At 39.7% G+C, this 18,795-nt stretch overlaps 1 protein-coding gene across 2 annotated transcripts in view; it reads left to right on the plus strand.

Annotated features, from left to right (window-relative positions):
• EEFSEC (eukaryotic elongation factor, selenocysteine-tRNA specific) overlaps positions 1-18,795 on the plus strand; it is a 167,420-nt gene that overhangs the window by 55,811 nt on the left and 92,814 nt on the right. For both annotated transcript variants that reach the window (XR_013346683.1, XM_077822239.1), the window contains exon 4: positions 1,445-1,609. Coding sequence is in view for 1 of the 2 variants with exons in the window: in XM_077822239.1 (XP_077678365.1) it covers positions 1,445-1,609 (165 nt within the window). In the remaining variant the exon portion in view is untranslated. The remainder of the gene's footprint in view (positions 1-1,444; positions 1,610-18,795) is intronic.

Here is an 18,795-nt window from a genome sequence, read left to right on the forward strand (position 1 = left end):
TCCCTGCTCCCAAGTGGGAGATGTTAAAACTTTTCAAAGAAAATGTTGCCAGGATTTTTTTAAATGGCAAAACAATATAGTTTTTCCTAACCTAATTCTTGGAAATGGCTGAACTGTTTTAGCTGAAACTTTCCAAAGAAATTCAGCCTGAGGCAGACACCCAGCATGTAAAATTTCAGCCCAAACAGTTAATTTGGCAAAGTTGGAAGCAACTGAACACATCATATTGTAATGGGAAGTGTCGGACAATCTTTATAGGTGGTTCTACCACCCATCTACAATAAACTGGACTGTTATTTTAGTGTGTTACTAGATTCTTATCATGTCAGAGTGTGGGGTATGCAGTACATTGGGTTGCTCACTGTGGATATCTGGTTCAAATACTGGGTAACAAGAGACAGTGGGTTTGATGTTAAATCCTTGTTGCTAGGACACATATCTACACGTCAAAACAATTCTATAATTTAGCACAACTTTCAGTTTCTGCTCAAGGGAATCCCAGTACTGTAAGAGTACACAAGTTCTGTGCAAACACTGCCATTGTTCCTCAGTATTTCATCCCTACAATTTTAGTTCTGGACCTATCTCCCATTCTTCTACCATAGCATCTCAGTCTTGACCCGCTGTTCCTGTCCTATGCCTTTTTATGAGCAGACACTGACAGTTGTACCAAATTGAAAGGGTATTTTTGTAATTCTCTCAACTGGGGACTAGGATTGAGATGTGAACCAGGTCCCTGACCCACTGCTGGCCACACTACTGCAGCCCATGATAATTAAGGTTTTTTCATCTTGCTGTCGTATTTTAACAAACAAAATGCAATGAAATCCTAGCCTGGGTAAGCTTGTCCTAAGCTTAATAAAGATGGTGCTTTTGAGAGAGAGAGAGCGATGAAAATAGTTTATTCCTTCAAGAAATGTCAACATAAATCCTAAGTCAGTCTCATTTAAATTCTCTTGTCTTATTCCAATACAATATTTCTTATGAGATAGAGGCAGGGATGAGTTTTCTGAGGCATTTTAAGATTACATATATAGCGAAATCTCCTCCTTCAAATCTGAGAAGCTATAGTGGTAAAATGCGCTTTAAAATGGCACTGGCATTTATTTTTAATCTAAGGAGTGCAGGGTTTTTCATTCTCTTTTGCCACAGTGTTTCTGTTTAGTTTCACAGGAGTTTTATCTCTAGCACAGTTTTGCTAGCCAAGCTGAGTGTGCAGTACCAAATCTTTCTATGGCAGAAAATCAATCCCCTCTTGCTGCTGCTAAGTGTACATCTCCTCTGTAACGTTTACAGTTTATTTGACATTGGTCTATTTCAAGCTTGTTGTGGGACTCTTGAAGTCAGTAAAACTACAAGTTTATTGAATCAATCATCTCTTTTTGCATCACACCTGTCATGACATTTTCACCAAGACACGGTACTTCTTTTGTCTATCTTTCAGGTCCTGAAGGCTCAGGCTTACCTGCCAACAAGAGACCCCACGGGACCCTTCCTTATGGCCATCGACCACTGTTTCTCCATCAAGGGTCAAGGCACAGTGATGACAGGGACTGTTCTTTCTGGCTCTGTGAGCCTAGGTGATAATGTGGAGATTCCTGCCCTGAAGGTGAGTTTTCTCTGTCACCCAGCCCCATGAGATTGAGAGACTCAACAAGGAACAACATATTCTTCTCTGTTTCTTAGTTTGTTGATTTATTTGTTAACTTCTTTATTTTCCTGTTGTGCTGCTTTAGCCCAAGCTGAGCAGGCAAGGATGATAGAAACTCAGTCATTTGGGATAGAGCGTAACTTGTAACATGGCATTGTCCAGTGGCTTATAGAATGTCATTAGCAAGGGAAATGGAAACCTGAAGGTGAGACTTAAAGAGAGGAGGCCCTGGAAAGAGAAGTTTTAAATAGACTGGGCAGCCAAAAAGAGTGGAAACCTCTTCCCCCACAACCTCTTCCAAGTTCCAATTCACAGATGTTGGTTAGAATGCTCTGCCTCTGGTCTTATAGTTAACTAAGAGAAGTGAGCCAGGACTTAAGCATTCTGCAGCTGCTGATTTAAATGGACCTATCTAGTTGCACATTAACAACAGCCTTCCTTTGGCTGAAGAAACCTGGAATGGGACTCCTTTTGGAGGTCATCAACACAACTCCTAGGTTAGAGGATATCACTGCAGAAGTGCTATGAGGAGCTCAGACCTGCACAGACGGAGCATGCTGCTTTCTCAGTTCTCCCCAGGCATTCTGGTCCAGTGAGGGACTGGGCAAGGAGTTCTGATCTTTAGTGGTAGACCAGAACACTATTTTAAATAGTATCTTTCCTATAAACTGTCTCTGCTAACCTAGTTATGCAATAGAGTTATAGGGATATAATAAATAACACAGAGAGAGTGAGCTATTAAGAGGGGGAGCTGAGTGAATAGTAGGAGGAAATAATTCCACAAATTATTTCTTCATGTTCAGAAATGAAACGTAATTTGTTAGTGACCCTTTCACATTTACTTGGCATATTTTACTGCACAATCTTTTTCTAGTCCAAATGCTTGCTAAGAATTTATACATAGTTTGGCTATTTGTCAAAAATGAATGTTGAATTGTATATTTTTCCTTAAATTTACAATTTGTGCTGTGCTGATTGAAGAACAGTTCAAATTACAAATTTTACAATTGAATATACACATTGATATATTTGATTGTAAGACTTGCAATTTGGATGAACTACAGGCCAAGAATTATTGGCTCAAGAATCTTGAGAATAATTTTGGATGAAGGCATTTGAGAATTATGTGCTCTGTGTGTGACAATATGTAAACAAAAAAGGCAAAGTGTATTGAATAATTTAAGTATTGCAGATTATTTTCCTCATATTTATTAGGTGAAATAGGAAAGAGATCATTTAAAATGAGATTTGGAAAGAGATGAAGTCTGTTCTGCAGGGATGTAAGGGGAAGGAATCTTTTCCACACATGAGGAGCTGCAGAGGAGGTGGCTTTTGCACCAACTATGGTGAGATTGTGGGGAGAAAATGAAGTTAGGGAAGGAAAAGACAAAACAGTTTGCATATATGGCATATAGCAAAGTACATATTAGGCTTAGCACTTTACGAACACTGATGAATTAATCCTCTTACTAGCTTGCTTAGGTAAAGCTTCATGAAGGCAGAACCTCTCTCTTCTTATTCTGTAAAGTAATGGGCAGTGTTGGAACTCATATCGTACCATCGAAGGTCATGAGGTAAGTCAGTGATGTTATTTGCATTTTACAGAGAGGGGAACTGAGACACAGAAAAGAGAGGCAACTCATCCTGTGCCTTGCTTGTCCCACACAGAGTTGGGCTAGTATCCCTACTAAAGGTGAAAACTTTCGCAGGCCTACAAGGTAATGGAGGAAGCACATTTCACAGCACACTGTGGTTTACTGACCTTTCTTTGCCCCGACCCTATGATAACTGAGATTGACAGTTGGTGCCCACTGGGCATTTGGGGACATTGCAAACCAGCTGCTTTTTTAAATTTGAGGAACCCTCTCACCAAAAAAAGTGGCATCACTTTCTAATTCTACTAATGGACTTCGACATCTCTGACCGCTTGAACCTGCACAAAGGAGGGACACAGCAATTAAAAATAAACAGTGACATTCTCCAACGCCCATGCTTTCTCTGATTGAGGCTGAGAATGCCAACAGCGTATGGATTCCTTTACCTACTAAAGTGCCTATGTAAATTGCCATCTGGGGTTGATTATACCGCAAAGAGAAAAATTATATGTATGTGTTTGGCAAAAAGCTTTGACACAGCAAACTATTCTCTATCCAGGCAATTTAGTACCATTTGTTTTATAGCATTTGATTCACTTTGAAGAGCATGAACCTAGGATTTCTGCTGTGAAAACATAATATTGGCAGAATGCTGATTCTGAATCCTTTGGGATTACTCCAGTGGTCTCTAAAATCCACCTCCTCCCGGTTTACAAATTGCATTTGTTTATATAATGTGACATTTCTGCTACTACCTTTATAAAAACAGGTTCTGGGGCTGGGTAGTGAGGTTCTTATTTGTAATTATCCATTCACTTTAGGACTGATGTCAGTCAGTAAAACATATGTTTTGACATATTGTTGTAAGTATACTTTACTATGAGAATTTAGGTTAAAGCGAAGGGATGGTTACAAATTCAAGATTTCAATACTACTAATACTTAGGCTTGTGTACAGCAGTGGTTTTCAAACTGCAGGTCACAACCCAGTACCGTGTCACGGAATGTAAGGCACTGGGTCACGGCGGCTCTGGTCAGCACTGCTGACTGGGCTGTTAAAAGTCCTGTCGGCAGTGCTTCCCGGCTAAAGCAGGCTAGTCCCTCCCTGTTCCGACACTGCACTGTGCCCTGGAAGCAGCCAGCAGCAGGTTTGGCTCCTAGGCGGGGGCGCCATGAGGCTCTGTGCGCTGCCTTCGCCCCAAGCACTGGCTCTGCACTCCCGGCCATTGGGAGGTGAGCGAGAGGGGCGTGGTGCCTGCGGACGAGTCTCATGGAACCATTTGTGTGCCTCTGCCTAGGAGCCGGACCTGCTGCTGACTGCGTCCAGGGCACAGCACATCCCAGAACCCTGACCCCCTCCCACACCCCAACCCCCTTCCCCAGCCCAAAGCTCCCTCCCACATCCTGAACCAGTCATTCCTGGCCCCACCCTGCAGCCCTCACCCTTGCACCTCAACTCTCTGCCTCAGCCCTGAGCCCTTCCCACACCCCAAAACCCTCACCCCCAGCTCAGTTGGGTCATGGGCATCAACAATTTTCTTCAACTGGGTCTTCAGAAAAAAAAGTTTGAAAACCACTGGTGTACAGAACCATTTCATTTAGTTCGCAGCAAGCTGGTGTGTGACTCAACCCTTCACTAGCCTGCCATGTGCAACCTAAATGTTGATATAGAAAAGTCCTTAGTCTTTGTTTAGCATATTCTAGTTAATAAATTGTGAAGTGCTTTTATGAAGGTGGGTGAGTATCCTTAGCCTCACTGTACTGATGGGAAAACTGAGGCATGCTGTGGTTTTTATGTGCCCAGGGTCAAACGTGAGGAAGAGCAGACCCAGGAAAAGAACTCACATCTCTTGTTTTCCATCTCTGGGCCTTGGACCTCAGCTGTCTTCAGCAGTCTTTTGAAAGAACACTGTCAAATAGTTTAGGCCCAACTTTTAGCTTTGTATTTCATAATTATTTAAATTTAATGGAAATATTTTTCTTTTTTTGAAACTTCCCCATGTAGCAGTGGGTTAGTTCAGGAGAATTAGAAAGTGAAAATTACTATGAGCTGTCTAAACTGTAAGCACTGATGAGTCTAATTTCAATGTTTAAGCTAAACTAAAGGCAAAAAGAAAACAGAGAAATTTTGCAAATTATTTTGGTTTTTAATTTTTTTCAGTGTTGTTAATCTTAAGGCTTTGGTTAGATTCAACAGTTACAGGCTCAATGGAAATCCTGCTGAGAAAGTAACATAGATAAGGTAATTTGTCAAGATAAGGAAGATACTGTTTTAATATCCCTTTTAAAGTGAACTTGGTTGGAGGCAGGGAGGTGTTCCAGTAAAGGCATTATGAACCACTTTCTCTCCCTTTGCCCCTAAGTTGTGAAGAGCCCCCACAAAGGGCAAGAGAGGAGGACAAGTCAGGAGTGCAGTGGGTAGACAAGGGAGTGTACAGGAAGTGGATACAAGGTCAAAGAGGTAAGACGAGGTGAATTCATGGAGAGTGTTAGTCCCAAGCAAAGTGGGTTTGGTCTCAAACAATCAGTAACATTTATGCTCCTTGTGAAACCACATCATGCATCATCTTAGTCCTGCTAAATGTCTGCTTTGCTAAACCACTGCCATTTTATGGGGTTATTGGTGACTATCAATGCAAACTGAATACCTGAGACCTTAGTACCTCCATTAGAGTGTATGTATTAAATTTATAATACTTTGCCATTCTGTGGTGTTTTTCATCTCTGGATCTTGAAATGCTTTGAAATGTTAATTTAACTGATCAATTTAATTATTTACCAATGCTTGTACACCAGTATGAGAACATTTTATTTTCTGTTTGTGAAACCTCAGCAACGTGCCTGGTATGAAGTACTAGAAAGTCTGGAGTCTAAAAAAAAAAAAATGAAAAAGGGTATCCAAAAAGATAAGGCACACTGAGTAAACCAGAGGCCGTGGGGGTAACCATGTAAAAAGTATGTTATGGGTTTAAATAGTGAGAGCTGCTTTTACGAGAAATGCAAGTGAGGGAGAAATGTCCCAGACTTCTCTCTTAATAGAGCTGCGCACTCAGCAAGACATTACGTATTCTGCTGACAGTAGACTGGTGCTTTTCTTTTCTTCTTTTTTCTTTATTACTTTTCTTATTCCTTGTCTAACTCTTCTTATAAGCGTTGAGTAGACCCTTGCTACCGGAGTAGTTCCATTTGATGAGAAGGCTCTTGGACCAACAGCAGTGAGGTAATGCAGAGGGACACAGATGAGGCCAGAACTAGGACCTTGATTCAGAAAAGCATTTAAGCATGTACTTAATTTTAAGCATGTTCTTGAGTCTCCTTGACAGCTTTTGGGAGAGATTGGGACAAGGAGTCTGGACAAGAAGTCTGGATGGGTGGGGTGTGGGACCTGGGCAAGTTGGCAGAGATTGGAACTGGCTGTGCAAAATCACTGGGATTGGGATGGGAGATGAGAAGCTGGGGGGAATGGTGTGTAAGAGACAGCACTGGGACAGACTGAAGGGGACAGGGGCAGAAGGATCTGTGATCACTAGAACACATTCCCTTTCAGAACCTAGGATGGAAACCAAAGTTCTTGAGTCTCGCCATTCCTCTGCTGTTAGCAAATAACCGTGAAATCCACTAGCAAAGTGTGTGTCTCATCTCCCTCTCATGGCTTGTCCACATGAAGGTTGACTATTGCTGTTATTTACTACTTTAGTTCAAGTGGCAGAGATCTTTGTTATGGATCTAAAGGCCGTAAGTCTTACTTTACTGGGCACTATTCAGACCCTTCTCTGAAATGATGAATTTCCTCAGGGGCTTTTCTGTGGCGCTCATCAGTATAGTATCTGAGTGCTTCACAAACATTAATCACAGAATCATAGAAATGTAGGTCTGGAAGGGACCTTGATAGGTCATCTAGTCCACTCCACTGCACTGAGGCAGGAGTAAGTATTATCTCAACCGTCCCTGACTGGTATCTGTCTAACTTGTTCTTTAAAACCTCCAATAATGGAGAGTCCACAACCTCCATAGGCAGTTTGTTCCAGTGCTTAACTATCCTTACAGTTAGGAAGTTTTTCCTAATGTCTTACCTAAATCTTCCTTGCTGCAATTTAAGCCCCTTACTTCTTGTCCTGTCCTCAGTGGTTAAGAAGAACAAATTATCACCCTCCTCTCTTATAACAATCTTTTATGTACTGGCCTTTCCACATCGGTCTTGTTTTCTAGACCTTTTAATTGTTTTTGTTGCTCTCCTCCAGACTTTCCCTAGTTTGTCCACATCTTTCCCTGAACTGGACACACTACTCCAGTTGAGGCCTTAGAAGTGCTGATTAGAGTACTCCTTGTGTCTTGCTAACAACACTATTGCTAATACATATCAGAATGATTTTCATTTTTTTGAAACAGTATTACATTGATGATTCGTATTTAGTTTGTAATTCACTATAACCCCCAAATCCTTGCTGCAATATTCCTTCCTAGGCAGTCATTTCCCATTTTGTATTTGTGCAGTTGATTGTTCTTTCCTAAGTGGAGTACTTTGCATTTGTCCTTATTGAATTTCATCCTATTTAGTTACAGACCATTTTTCTAGTTTGTCAAGATCATTTTGAATTTTAATCCTTTCTCCCAAAGTGCAACTTTAATTCTGGCATTTCCGATCTTTTGAGTGCTTGACTTTGCAACCTTGATGTTCTCTTAGCCTAGCTTTTATAATTGTGTGTTTATATTATCATAGTTGCTAGAGAGCCTGATCAGAATAATCAATGTGATAGGTGCGGTGGAAGATCAAAACTAGACGTGTTCCCTGCCCCAGAGAGCTTACAGTCATAAGAAAAGCTATTTACCTGCTTTAAAAATGAAACTATTAATAAAAAAATAAAAGTATAATTAGTCTGAGATGTCCTATTTAGAGGGCAAATGATGTTTTCTTGATGTGCCTTGTTTGTAGAGCCTGCTGGGTTTCTTTTTTCTTTGAAGTTTTGCTAGAACGCCTCATTATAACATTTTAATGTAAATTTCAGGCAACCTTCTTTTTTTAATTGAAATGCTATAAACAGAAATAGGATAATTCAGAAAATCTAAAAAAAACCCACAACATTTTAGTGAGGTGAATTTAGTAGATGACTATAATTGTGTCTTGGTGACCATCCTACGGGTAGCTTATATAATTTTTTTTTTAATCTTTAAATCCCAAGTCAGTAACTCAAACATATGCTTTAAAATTACAAATACACTTAAGCTTAAATATTTGTATTGGTCACTTACTGACGCAGGGTTTCTAAGAGTTTTTTCCTTCACGCCCTTTCTGAAAAGAATTGCTCACATCAGGTCATATCCTGCTTGCTTTACGTGTGCTGGGGGGATTACTTGTGTAAGTAAAATGTGTATGGTTTGGCCTGTGATGGTAAATATTCTACTTCAGTGGCTTAGGATACCATCAGTTGTTGAATGTGAAAAGGGCTTATGAGCTCTATTTTTGTGTGGTTAAGTAGTGGAGTAAGGGCTTGACCTTAAGACTTTCCGTCATAAATATAAAGGGAAGGGTAACCACATTTCTGTATACAGTGCTATAAAATCCCTCCTGGCCAGAGGCAAAATCCTTTCACCTGTAAAGGGTTAAGAAGCTATGGTAACCTCGCTGGCACCTGACCCAAAATGACCAATGAGGGGACAAGATACTTTCAAATCTGGAGAGGGGGAAAAAGGCTTTGGTCAGTCTGTGAGATACCTTTGCTGGGAACAGGTCAAGGATGCAAGCTCTCCAACTCCTGTAAAGTTAGTAAGTAATCTAGCTAGAAAATGCATTAGGTTTTCTTTGTTTTGGTTTGTAAATTCGCTGTGCTGGAGGAAATGTGTATTCTTGTTTTTGTGTCATTTTGTAACTTAAGGTTTTGCCTGGAGGGATTCGCTATGTTTTGAATCTGACTGCCTGTGAGATGATCTTCCATTCTAATCTTATAGAGTGTTTCTTTTATCTTTGTTTTGTTCTTCTAATAAAGTTCTCAAAAAAAGAAAAGGAGTACTTGTGGCACCTTAGAGACTAACCAATTTATTTGAGCATAAGCTTTCGTGAGCTACAGCTCACTTCATCAGATGCATTCAGCGGAGCTTATGCTCAAATACATTTGTTAGTCTCTAAGGTGCCACAAGTACTCCTTTTCTTTTTGCGAATACAGACTAACACGGCTGCTACTCTGAAACCTGTCATAAGTTCTGTTTTTTAAGAATCTGACTGGGTTTTTTGGTTCTTAAAAATCCAACGCTAGTTTGTGCTCACCTTGTTTATTCTCAACCTCCCCAGGAAAGAGGGTGTAGGGCTTGGGGGAATATTTTGGGGGAAGACATCTCCAAGTGGTCTCTTCCCGGATTTGTTGTTAAATCACTTGGTGGTGGCAGTGTACCAGGTTTTTAACCTAAGCTGGTTCCCAAGGCAAGAAAGAAATCTGTGCCTTGGGGAAGTTTTAACCTAAGCTGGTAAGAATAAGCTTAGGGGGTCTTTCATGTGGGTCCATGCATCTGTACCCTAGAGTTCAGAGTGGGGAAGGACCCTTGACACCTTCAGATGGCTCTTCAAATATATTTGGCCTGATCTTTTAAAAGGGCTGAGCACCCACAAATCACGTTCATATTAGTAGGAACAGCAGGTGCTCAGCTTCTTTAGAAATCAGTTCCACTATTTTTTTACATGTATTTAATGTTACTGATTCTGAATCTTAATATCTCAGATGTTTCAGTTCATTTTTTTCAAGCTTAACGTAGTTGCCATTCCTATAGTCTCTCTTTAATTTTTGAAAAAACAATTTTAGATTAATGCCTTCGACTTTGAATTGGCACTGGAAAACCTCTATATTTTTTCCTGTTCTCTGCAACATCTGTACCTAATAACTAATATACAGCATTTCTGTTCCTATTGGCAGTTGTTTGTATGAAGTGTTCTTACAGAACAGGTGCGATTTGGGTGAGATAGGGCTCAGAATTTTAGGGTTCATTTTATTCAGGACCAGGGAAAAGACACAGAAGAGAGGGAGCGAGATGTATATAAGTATGTTTATTCCCCCACCCCCGCTCCCACCCCACCCCTTGGTAGAGGGGAAGGGAAGAAAGCCAGAGGGAGAGCAGCCAACCTGAGCATCGCTAATACAAACCATACGTTACATATCTGGAGCTTATATGTGTTTAATGTGATCCTTTATGAGGGGAAAGTGGCTTGCCTAGTGCCATTTAATTAACTCTTCAAATGCTAAATTTGAAAACTCATTTGCAATTTTTTGAGGTGATACATATTCTGGGTACCCAGTTCCAGCCAAGGAAGACTGGACATAAACTCCTTCAAAGCCCCTTGGCCAGAAAGGGTTATTCAGAAGATGTGAATTCCTTCCTTACCCCCAGTTTAGGGATAAGTGCCTCATTTCTGCAATGCTTCTATCCACTTAGAATATAATAAAAGAATTATGCAGGAGCTCTGCTCCACGGATAGGTGCTTTCTGGCTGGAGAGAGGACAGTTCTCCGGGATTGGTTTTAACGTCAACAGTACTTCCATGCCCATCTGCTTTCTTCCAGTTTATCTGATGGGTTAACACTCTGAGATTAATTCATTTGACATCTTGAAGTACTTCTGTGGTGCAGTTGACCCAAAATAATGTGGTCTTTGGAGCTAGGTGGTGCAAAGCATTACCATAGCTTTGGACTTTTGGAGATCTGGGATCAAATTTCAATTGGGTTTCAGTTGAAAGTGAAACATGGGATCATCTAAACTTAATTTCTAGTGAACATTTTTCCATGTTGGTGAGACCAATTTGCAACTTGAAACAATTTGGTAGTATGTTGGTCTCTGCTTGGAAGAGGCATGAGAGACCTGGAATATTAGGAGATATCAAAGTGACCATGGAATAAAAACTCTAGGTAGGCAATGTTTCAGATCAGAATGGAGTTACTTTAGTTGAGTTGTTTGTATATGTGGGTGAGGGACGAAGGGCCAAGGATGGTGGTACAGCATCTTGCCTGAAATACGCCGGTCTGTGCTAGCATTGTGAAACTTGTTCTGACCTAGTCTGCAGCTGGAGTTGTTGGTAAGTGATTGGTATATAGGATTTTCTGGTCAGGTAGTTAATAGACCTTCTGTCTCCAGTTATCTAGAATCTGTTTTCAGAGGATTCAAAAAGTCCTTTCTGTGGGACTGTTCTCCATTTCCATGTATGTATAACTGTGTGTTGAACCATCTAGCATGCCCTCTGTCCCTTGGCAAATGTATAGGTTGGGCCCACTCTGCTGCTGCTCCTAGGCCATCAAGGAAGGAACCTAACTAATTTTGTTTAATGAATTTTTTCCCCACTCAAGGGGGAGATTGAACCTGTTGTCTGGGGAAATGACTAAGTGTCATTTTCTTGGGACTGGGGAAACCACAATCCAACGTCAGATTGAAACCATGTTAGTTATCAACTGCTGGGCACTGTTACAAGAGCTACAAGCTTCTATCAAAGTGCCTTCATTTTAAACTTCATGGTAACTAGAAAGCAAAAGATGGCTGTTTTCTGTTTGCAGAACTTGTTTGCTTAAGTATTACTGCTGCCAGTTCATTAGCTTTTAAAAAAAAATTTTGCTTTCCAAATGTTATTTTTGATCTGCTTTTTATTTATCAGGTAGAATTGTTCTCAGTATAATTCAATTGAGAGCAGACCCACATGCACGTACACATAACATTTGAGCAGAAATCCTATTTAAATGGTTGAATGGTAATTGGAAAGGTAACCTATGTGGTAACTGTATCTTTCACAGTACATTCTTGCTGTGGCTGTAACATTAATACAAATGGGTTGGTTGGGCAATGAGCTACTATCACATTTTTAATATGTAAAGCTCAACTGCTGAAGGCATTGGCAAGATTTCAGTAACCAGGATAAGGGAAGGGAATGTCACTTTTTGTTCTTCCTTGGTCATCCATGTAGAAACCTTCATTTGATCACGCTTTTAAAAATCAAAGCAATACAAACTGCATTTTGCTTGGTTGACCCTTGACCCTACATAGTGTAAAGCTCCTCTCACACCTGTGAATTGGTGAAAAGTCTATGATCCAAATGCTGAGGCTCCTACTCAGTCCTTGCTCAGACAGAGCTATTAAGATGAATTTTAGTATTTGACAATAATAGGCGGTCAAATATATTTTATTTGTATATTTTATTCTTTCTTGTTATTGCTAGGTAAATTTGCATGAAAACTAGCTCATCACATGAATCTGTCATCTTCTGTCTGTGACAGTAACATGTATTGTCAGAATATTATGCAAGATTCATTTCTTCACCTTAGCATTCCTGTAATAATACTGTATTAATAATGATTAGTACCTCCTTATGATGTAAGGAAAGAAAAAGCAGTACTAGAGTGCCTGTTTTTAGAATACCCATTGGCATAATATGCAAGCTCGCCCAGATAGCACAGTGATAACCATTATATAAAATGCCTAGATAGAGATTTTCCATTACAACTGACTAAACTGAAACTGCAAACTCCCAAGCTCTTCATAGTCACAAAAATTAGCATAGAAACATATACCACAAAAGAAAGTTGGATTTTTCTTTCTTACCCTAATGAAGGGATGTCACAGGAATAAATGTCTAACACTTTATTTGTCCTTTATCCAGGACAAATATGTAAGTTACTTTATTTTGTAATATAAATTTAGTGAATTTTGCAGACTTGTTAGTAGCCCTGCCTTTGATCTTATATTTACTGATGGAACAAAGTGGGCCCATTTTTAGAACCTGAGTCCACCTGGTTTTTAATATCTTCTGAATACAGGATATGCAATAGACAATGCAAAAGAACGGTGTAAGAGATGACCTTTCTGCTTGCTGTGCTCACATGGTAAAAATCAACAACAGGAGAAAATTTTCTCTTTGAAAACGAAGATCCTGTTTACAAGCAGATGACAGGAGTAATTATTTTTCAATGGGGAAGACAGATACAGAAAAATGAGATAGAAATGGGATGGTCTCTAAACAAATTTTTCATGAGGCATTGGGACCTCTAATTTTTTTACTCTGGTGCCTGATATTTGTTTGGTGGGGCCTAGACATAGTTAAATTCAGGGTCCATTTTGGTCAATTTCACGGTCATAGGATTTTAAAAGTTGTTAATTTCATGATTTCAGCTATTTAAACATGAAATTTTATGGTGGTGTAATTGTAGGGGTCATGACTCCAAAAGGAGCTGTGGGCGGGTCGCAAGGCTATTGTAGGAGGGGTTGCGGGACTGCTGTCCTTACATCTGCACTACTGCTGGTGACAGCACTCCCTGGAGAGTGGCAACTGCTGGCTGGGAGCCCAGCTCTGACGGCATAGCCACTGTCTGCAGCAGCACAGAAGTAAAGATGGCATGGTATGGTACTGCCACCCTTACTTCTACGTTGCTGTCTGCAGAGCTGGGCCCTCAGTTAGCAGCCACAACTCTCTGGCCACTCAGCTCTGAAGGCAGCAAAGCAGAAGTAAGGGGTGACCTGGTATGATATTGCCACTCTTACTTCTGTGCTGCTGCTGGCGGGGCACCGCCTTCAGAGATGGGTGCCTGGCCAACAGCCGCCATTCTCCGGCCATCCAGCTTCTGAGGGCAGTGCAGAAGTAAGGGTGGCAATGCTGTGAACCCTCTAAAATAACCTTGTGACTGCCCTGCAACTCCCTTTTGGGTCAGGACCCCCAATTTGACAAATGCTGGTCTCCCCTGTGAAATTTGTACAGTAAGGATAAAAGCACACAAAAGACCAGATTTCACGGTCCATGATGTGTTTTTCATGGCTGTGAATTTGGTAGGGCCCTAACTATGTCCCTGCTGGCTCTTCACTGTAGTAGTTGTGGTTTTTTTTATGTTCTTTTTAGAGCCCAATGAGTTCTCTGTGTGACATATCTGGTGTAATGAGCAACACTGGAGGTGGGTTTTTGTCCTGATGTACAATATGTAGTTAGTACATGAGACAACAGCAGATTACTTAAATAGTGAATAGGAAAAGAAAATATACTCTTACAAATCATTCCAGTTTTATTCTATGAAGCTCTCAGGAGACAGTAAGGGGAGTGTTTTTTCCAGTTGAGATTGGTCCTTCTTGTAGAGAGTAGCAGTCAATAAATTAAAGTCTTTAGAACACAGGGAATCTGCAAATATACCACAGCCACTCAAAATGAAACCATTGGAATGAGGAGTAGGGAAAATAGAAGATTGTATTTTACCAGGACCAGAAGAAATGACCAATTGTGCCTGTGAAACAACACTCCTGTCACAAGGCAACACTGGAGACTTTAATGTAAATGGATTGGAGTCCATAAGTTTTTTGTAAAATAAAAATTTCCCGTGAATATCCTGGAGTATAGCATAGAACAGTATGCCAGGGAGAAGGAACCTTAAAGAGAACCATGTGCCTTCAGATATGTTGGAATGTGTATCTCATGTCTTTTCTCTCTTTAGTGCTATGTTCTTCTCTGAGGAGGTGCCAGGGATTTTGTACGTATACAAAAATTTAGGTTGGCTTGGGGTCTCAGACTAACATGCCACTAGAGTTGTCAAAGACTGTTCAGTATCAGAAACTCTGTTGACGGGATTCCAGCTATCCCATTATACCCTATTCTATTTTAGGTATTAAGTTACTTTTAGAAGGAAATGAATTTGCTGAGGAGATGTGGACTGCTGATCGTGTTGAAGTAGCAGCAGATAAACACAGACAAATAAATTGGATATAAAATACTTTCCTGATGCCAGACCACTGACTTGTTAGTAATATACTGTGCTAAATACCAGGGTGTTAGATGCCAGTAGAAACACTAAGAGAAGGACAAAGTACATGTTGGTTTTTAATTCATTTTTTTTTAAAAGAAGAGGAGACAAGCCCATTCAGAAGTGAGTAGAAAGGAAAGAAAAAAGGAAAAGTGAGGTTTTTTTGGAGGGGATTCAGGTTGTGTTGCTACTAACAAGAGGAAGTCTTGGGTCACTTAGTACGCACGCTCTCTCTGTCTTGGTCTCTCTCTTCCAGCCCATACCATAAAACATCCAGGATGTGCATTATGCCTGACATAACATTGCTTTTAGAACCACAGTTTAAAATTCTGTCACATTTTGTGTATTTAACTGCTCTGTCTTAAGATTGGGTTATTGCTATTTGTATTTTTTTCAAAATCTTTCTCCCTTATAGCCTAGATTCTTTCTGCTCCAATCTGCAGTGAAGTTTTACCCCCCTATTTGATGTCATTCCAGTGGCTGGGATGTCACAAACATCTGCTTTTTAGCTTCACTGCAGGGCTAGATAGGCTCTGACAGAGAATGCGTTGTGCCCTAGAAATAATAATTGTCATAAGTGTGCATGATCCATTAAAGCATGCATGTTTGTTTTTGTGAAGTTTTTTGTATTTATGAAAATTACATGAAAGATTATTAAATTTGTATGTGATTATATTTTGAGGTTTTCCCTGATGTAAAAGTTTGTTTAAATCCAAAACCAGATTACAGTGGAAATTTTCTCCAAGTGAAACTGTGCACAAATGTATTTCTGTACCCACTTGATCTGAGAATATTTTCACTCATAGATATTTTAGGGATATATCCCATTTAAGAGAAATAACGCAGATCAGTTATTTCTTTGGATTTTATGCACAACTAGCAACATCTTGTGAACCTCTTTGCAGAATTTATATTATTTCATATTTTATTTCAATTGTTTCAGCTGTTTATAAAAAACACAAGCAATTCCCTATCATGACGAGTGGATCATAAAATTTTGATGGATTTTAGTAAGAAATTTGTAGAAAATTACAGTCCAGTGCCTTTGTATATGTGCCAGAAAGTAAAATATACATTTCATGTAATGTTACTTATAAGAGGTTTTATGTATTTTACTTTCAAAAGAGCTTTACTCTCAAATCTGTAATGAGTTTTATGCTTATTTTGTGATAAGAAAGGGTGAACTTTCAAGTCTGGATCAGATGCTGTTTAATCTTGGTTCCCGCCCAACCCCAACAAAAAACAACTCCTCTTGGTCCCTGGGGGGGACCTGTGCCAAGGAAACCACTCTTTTAAGACTTTTGCAGCCCGATGTAGAAGTCATTCATGATGTTTGTTGAATAAGGATCCCTCATATCTTAACAATTCCTGCATAGGTGATTCAGTATAAGTGTGTTCTTGTGTGCGCCTGTGTCCTCAAAGATGATCATGGGAATGTGTTTTCAGAGTGCACAGATATAAAATGCAGAAAGGGTTAAAATGTATGGTCAACATTTAGCAACTTGGGTGCATAAAATTAGGCTCCTAAAAGAAAGTGGCCTGATTTTAAGAGCTGCTGATTGCCCCAGTTCCCATTCAAGTCACTGGCAGTCATGAGCGCTCAGCACCTTGACAATCAGGCCACTTCTGTTTAATAATAGTTTCAGTTGCCTAACTTCAGGCATCAAAGTTAGAAAATGTTCGTCTGTATTATACTGAAGTTCTGTTTCTCACTTGTACTGTAAAAAGAGTTCACAACCTTCCCTTTCAGGTTTGTGAAAGCACCTAAAGTAAAGTTTGGTCAGAGGCTTCTCCCTTATTATATTTATGGGCTCATGAAATGTATTTCTCATGTGTACGTTTTCTTTGGAAATACTATCTAGTTTGAGTTCCTAGCGCTCTGATAATGATCAGAAATCTGTGGGAATGAAAAATATATTGCACTGCTGGAGAAGACAAATATTAGGGTTTCTGAGCCCCCAAAGCAATTTGTACGACTTTGTCTTCAATAAATATACTTCAGTTGTAGTTTTTATGAAGCAGAGAGCTTGAGAAAAATGGCAAAAGCTGAACCCAGCGTTGTCAGGTGTTGAGTAAAGTACCCTCCATCAAGCCCTGCCAATGCACTACAGTATGGATTTGTGGCTCCTATTATTGTTCCAGTCGTGTTGCCATTTATACTCAATTGTGGGGTGACTCTGTGAATTAAATTGAGCCAGTAAGATAAACCAGATTTCAACCAGCTTTCCAAGTGTGGTCCATGTACCCACTATTCTTCCCTAAACTTCCTCAAATACCTCCCTTTTAGAACTGTTTGTTTCACTGTTGCTTCAACCCTTTTTTGGCAGTTATTAGACAACACACTCGGTGTGTTAAGTTGTTTTACTTTGTGAAATTCACTTATAAAAATGTGGAAGATTTAAAAAAAAAAAAAAGTTGACATGTTCCAAAAACTATTAATGTTTTGAGCCCTTGTCAATTATTTCTAATGCTAAAAGTCAGCAGATGGAGCCAAAGACTTGTAGAAACATGGCTTGTGCTGAATGTGTACTATAGCACAAAAATCATTAGGTTAGCTAAGAGTTTGTACTGAAATTCTTAAGAGTCAGGCAATTCAAATATAATGCTAAGCTCCTTTATGGCATTCTTAATCCAAAGGTGTGCACATGCAGAATGACTGTTTCACCCCAGATGTTTTGAAGAGCCCCAGCAAAAGTGGGAGTAACAGAGCTTGAGCTTAAACTCTGAATTTTCTTACCTTATGGGTTCAAGTTAGAACATCAGATATGTGGCTGGATTTATCTGTCTGTTTCATTTTTTTTTTTTTTGTAGTGCCGATCACCATGATATCAGAAAAGAATGTTATTTTATGACCAGTAACGTCTGTAGTTATGCTAAGGTAAGAGCAATCGGAATCCATTCTTCAGGGATGAGATTTGACTATCACAGCTACCACCCCATTTACATTGTTGTACAATTGGTCAAGTATATTAGTGGTGTGTTACATCTTTCTCTGAAGCAACAGGTATTGGCCTTTGCCATAGGCAGCATACCAGACGTAATGATTTAATTGAGTTTGGCAAATCCTAAGTTTTGGCTACATGTGTTAACATCTTTTGGGTTATCTGACAGTAATAAATGTTTTTTAAAAGGAGAAAATAAAAAGGGTTTATTTCCGAACTGTATATTGTTTATGCCAGTTTAATAAAATAAAATAAAAAACCCTGACGGCAATAAGTGGTATCTACGTTTTTCAGGAAGAAAAACAGGTGTCACTTTTGTTTGCATCCCCTTTGGATGTAATATTTGATGATAGTATAGACAGAACAGGGAACACTCCAGTTGCGCACAACTCTTTTTTGCCTTTGAGAAAGGCTGGAGAATAACTTGAAAGGTGACTAACAGCAGCTGTTTTAGTTAATTAAACTCTGACAAAGTTGTATTCATTCTCCCTCCCCAGTTCAACTCATGAAGTCCTGTGAGGAAAACAGTGTGCACACTAGTTCCTTTCCTTCCATATTTTTATCTGTCTTTTAATCCTGATGAGGCTTGAAGTTAGATCTCCTTATTTTTATGAGCAGCTGACTACCTGGGCAGGCTGTGGAGACATGGCTTTCTGGCCAAATGAAAAGCCATTCTTAATTGTCTGTTTATCTAATGCCTAGTCTGCACTTACATTTTTTGCCAGTGTAGCTGTGCCAGCAAAACCCTTCTAGTTTAAATGCAACCGTACTGCAAAAAAAGTGCTTTCAACAGTATAGTTTATACTGGTTTGGTGAGGAAAATAAGCTATACTGGCAAAAGCATTTCTGTGCTTGTATGACTTTG

This window comes from Eretmochelys imbricata, chromosome 7 (assembly GCF_965152235.1).
Source record: "Eretmochelys imbricata isolate rEreImb1 chromosome 7, rEreImb1.hap1, whole genome shotgun sequence".
Classification (NCBI taxonomy): domain Eukaryota; kingdom Metazoa; phylum Chordata; order Testudines; family Cheloniidae; genus Eretmochelys; species Eretmochelys imbricata.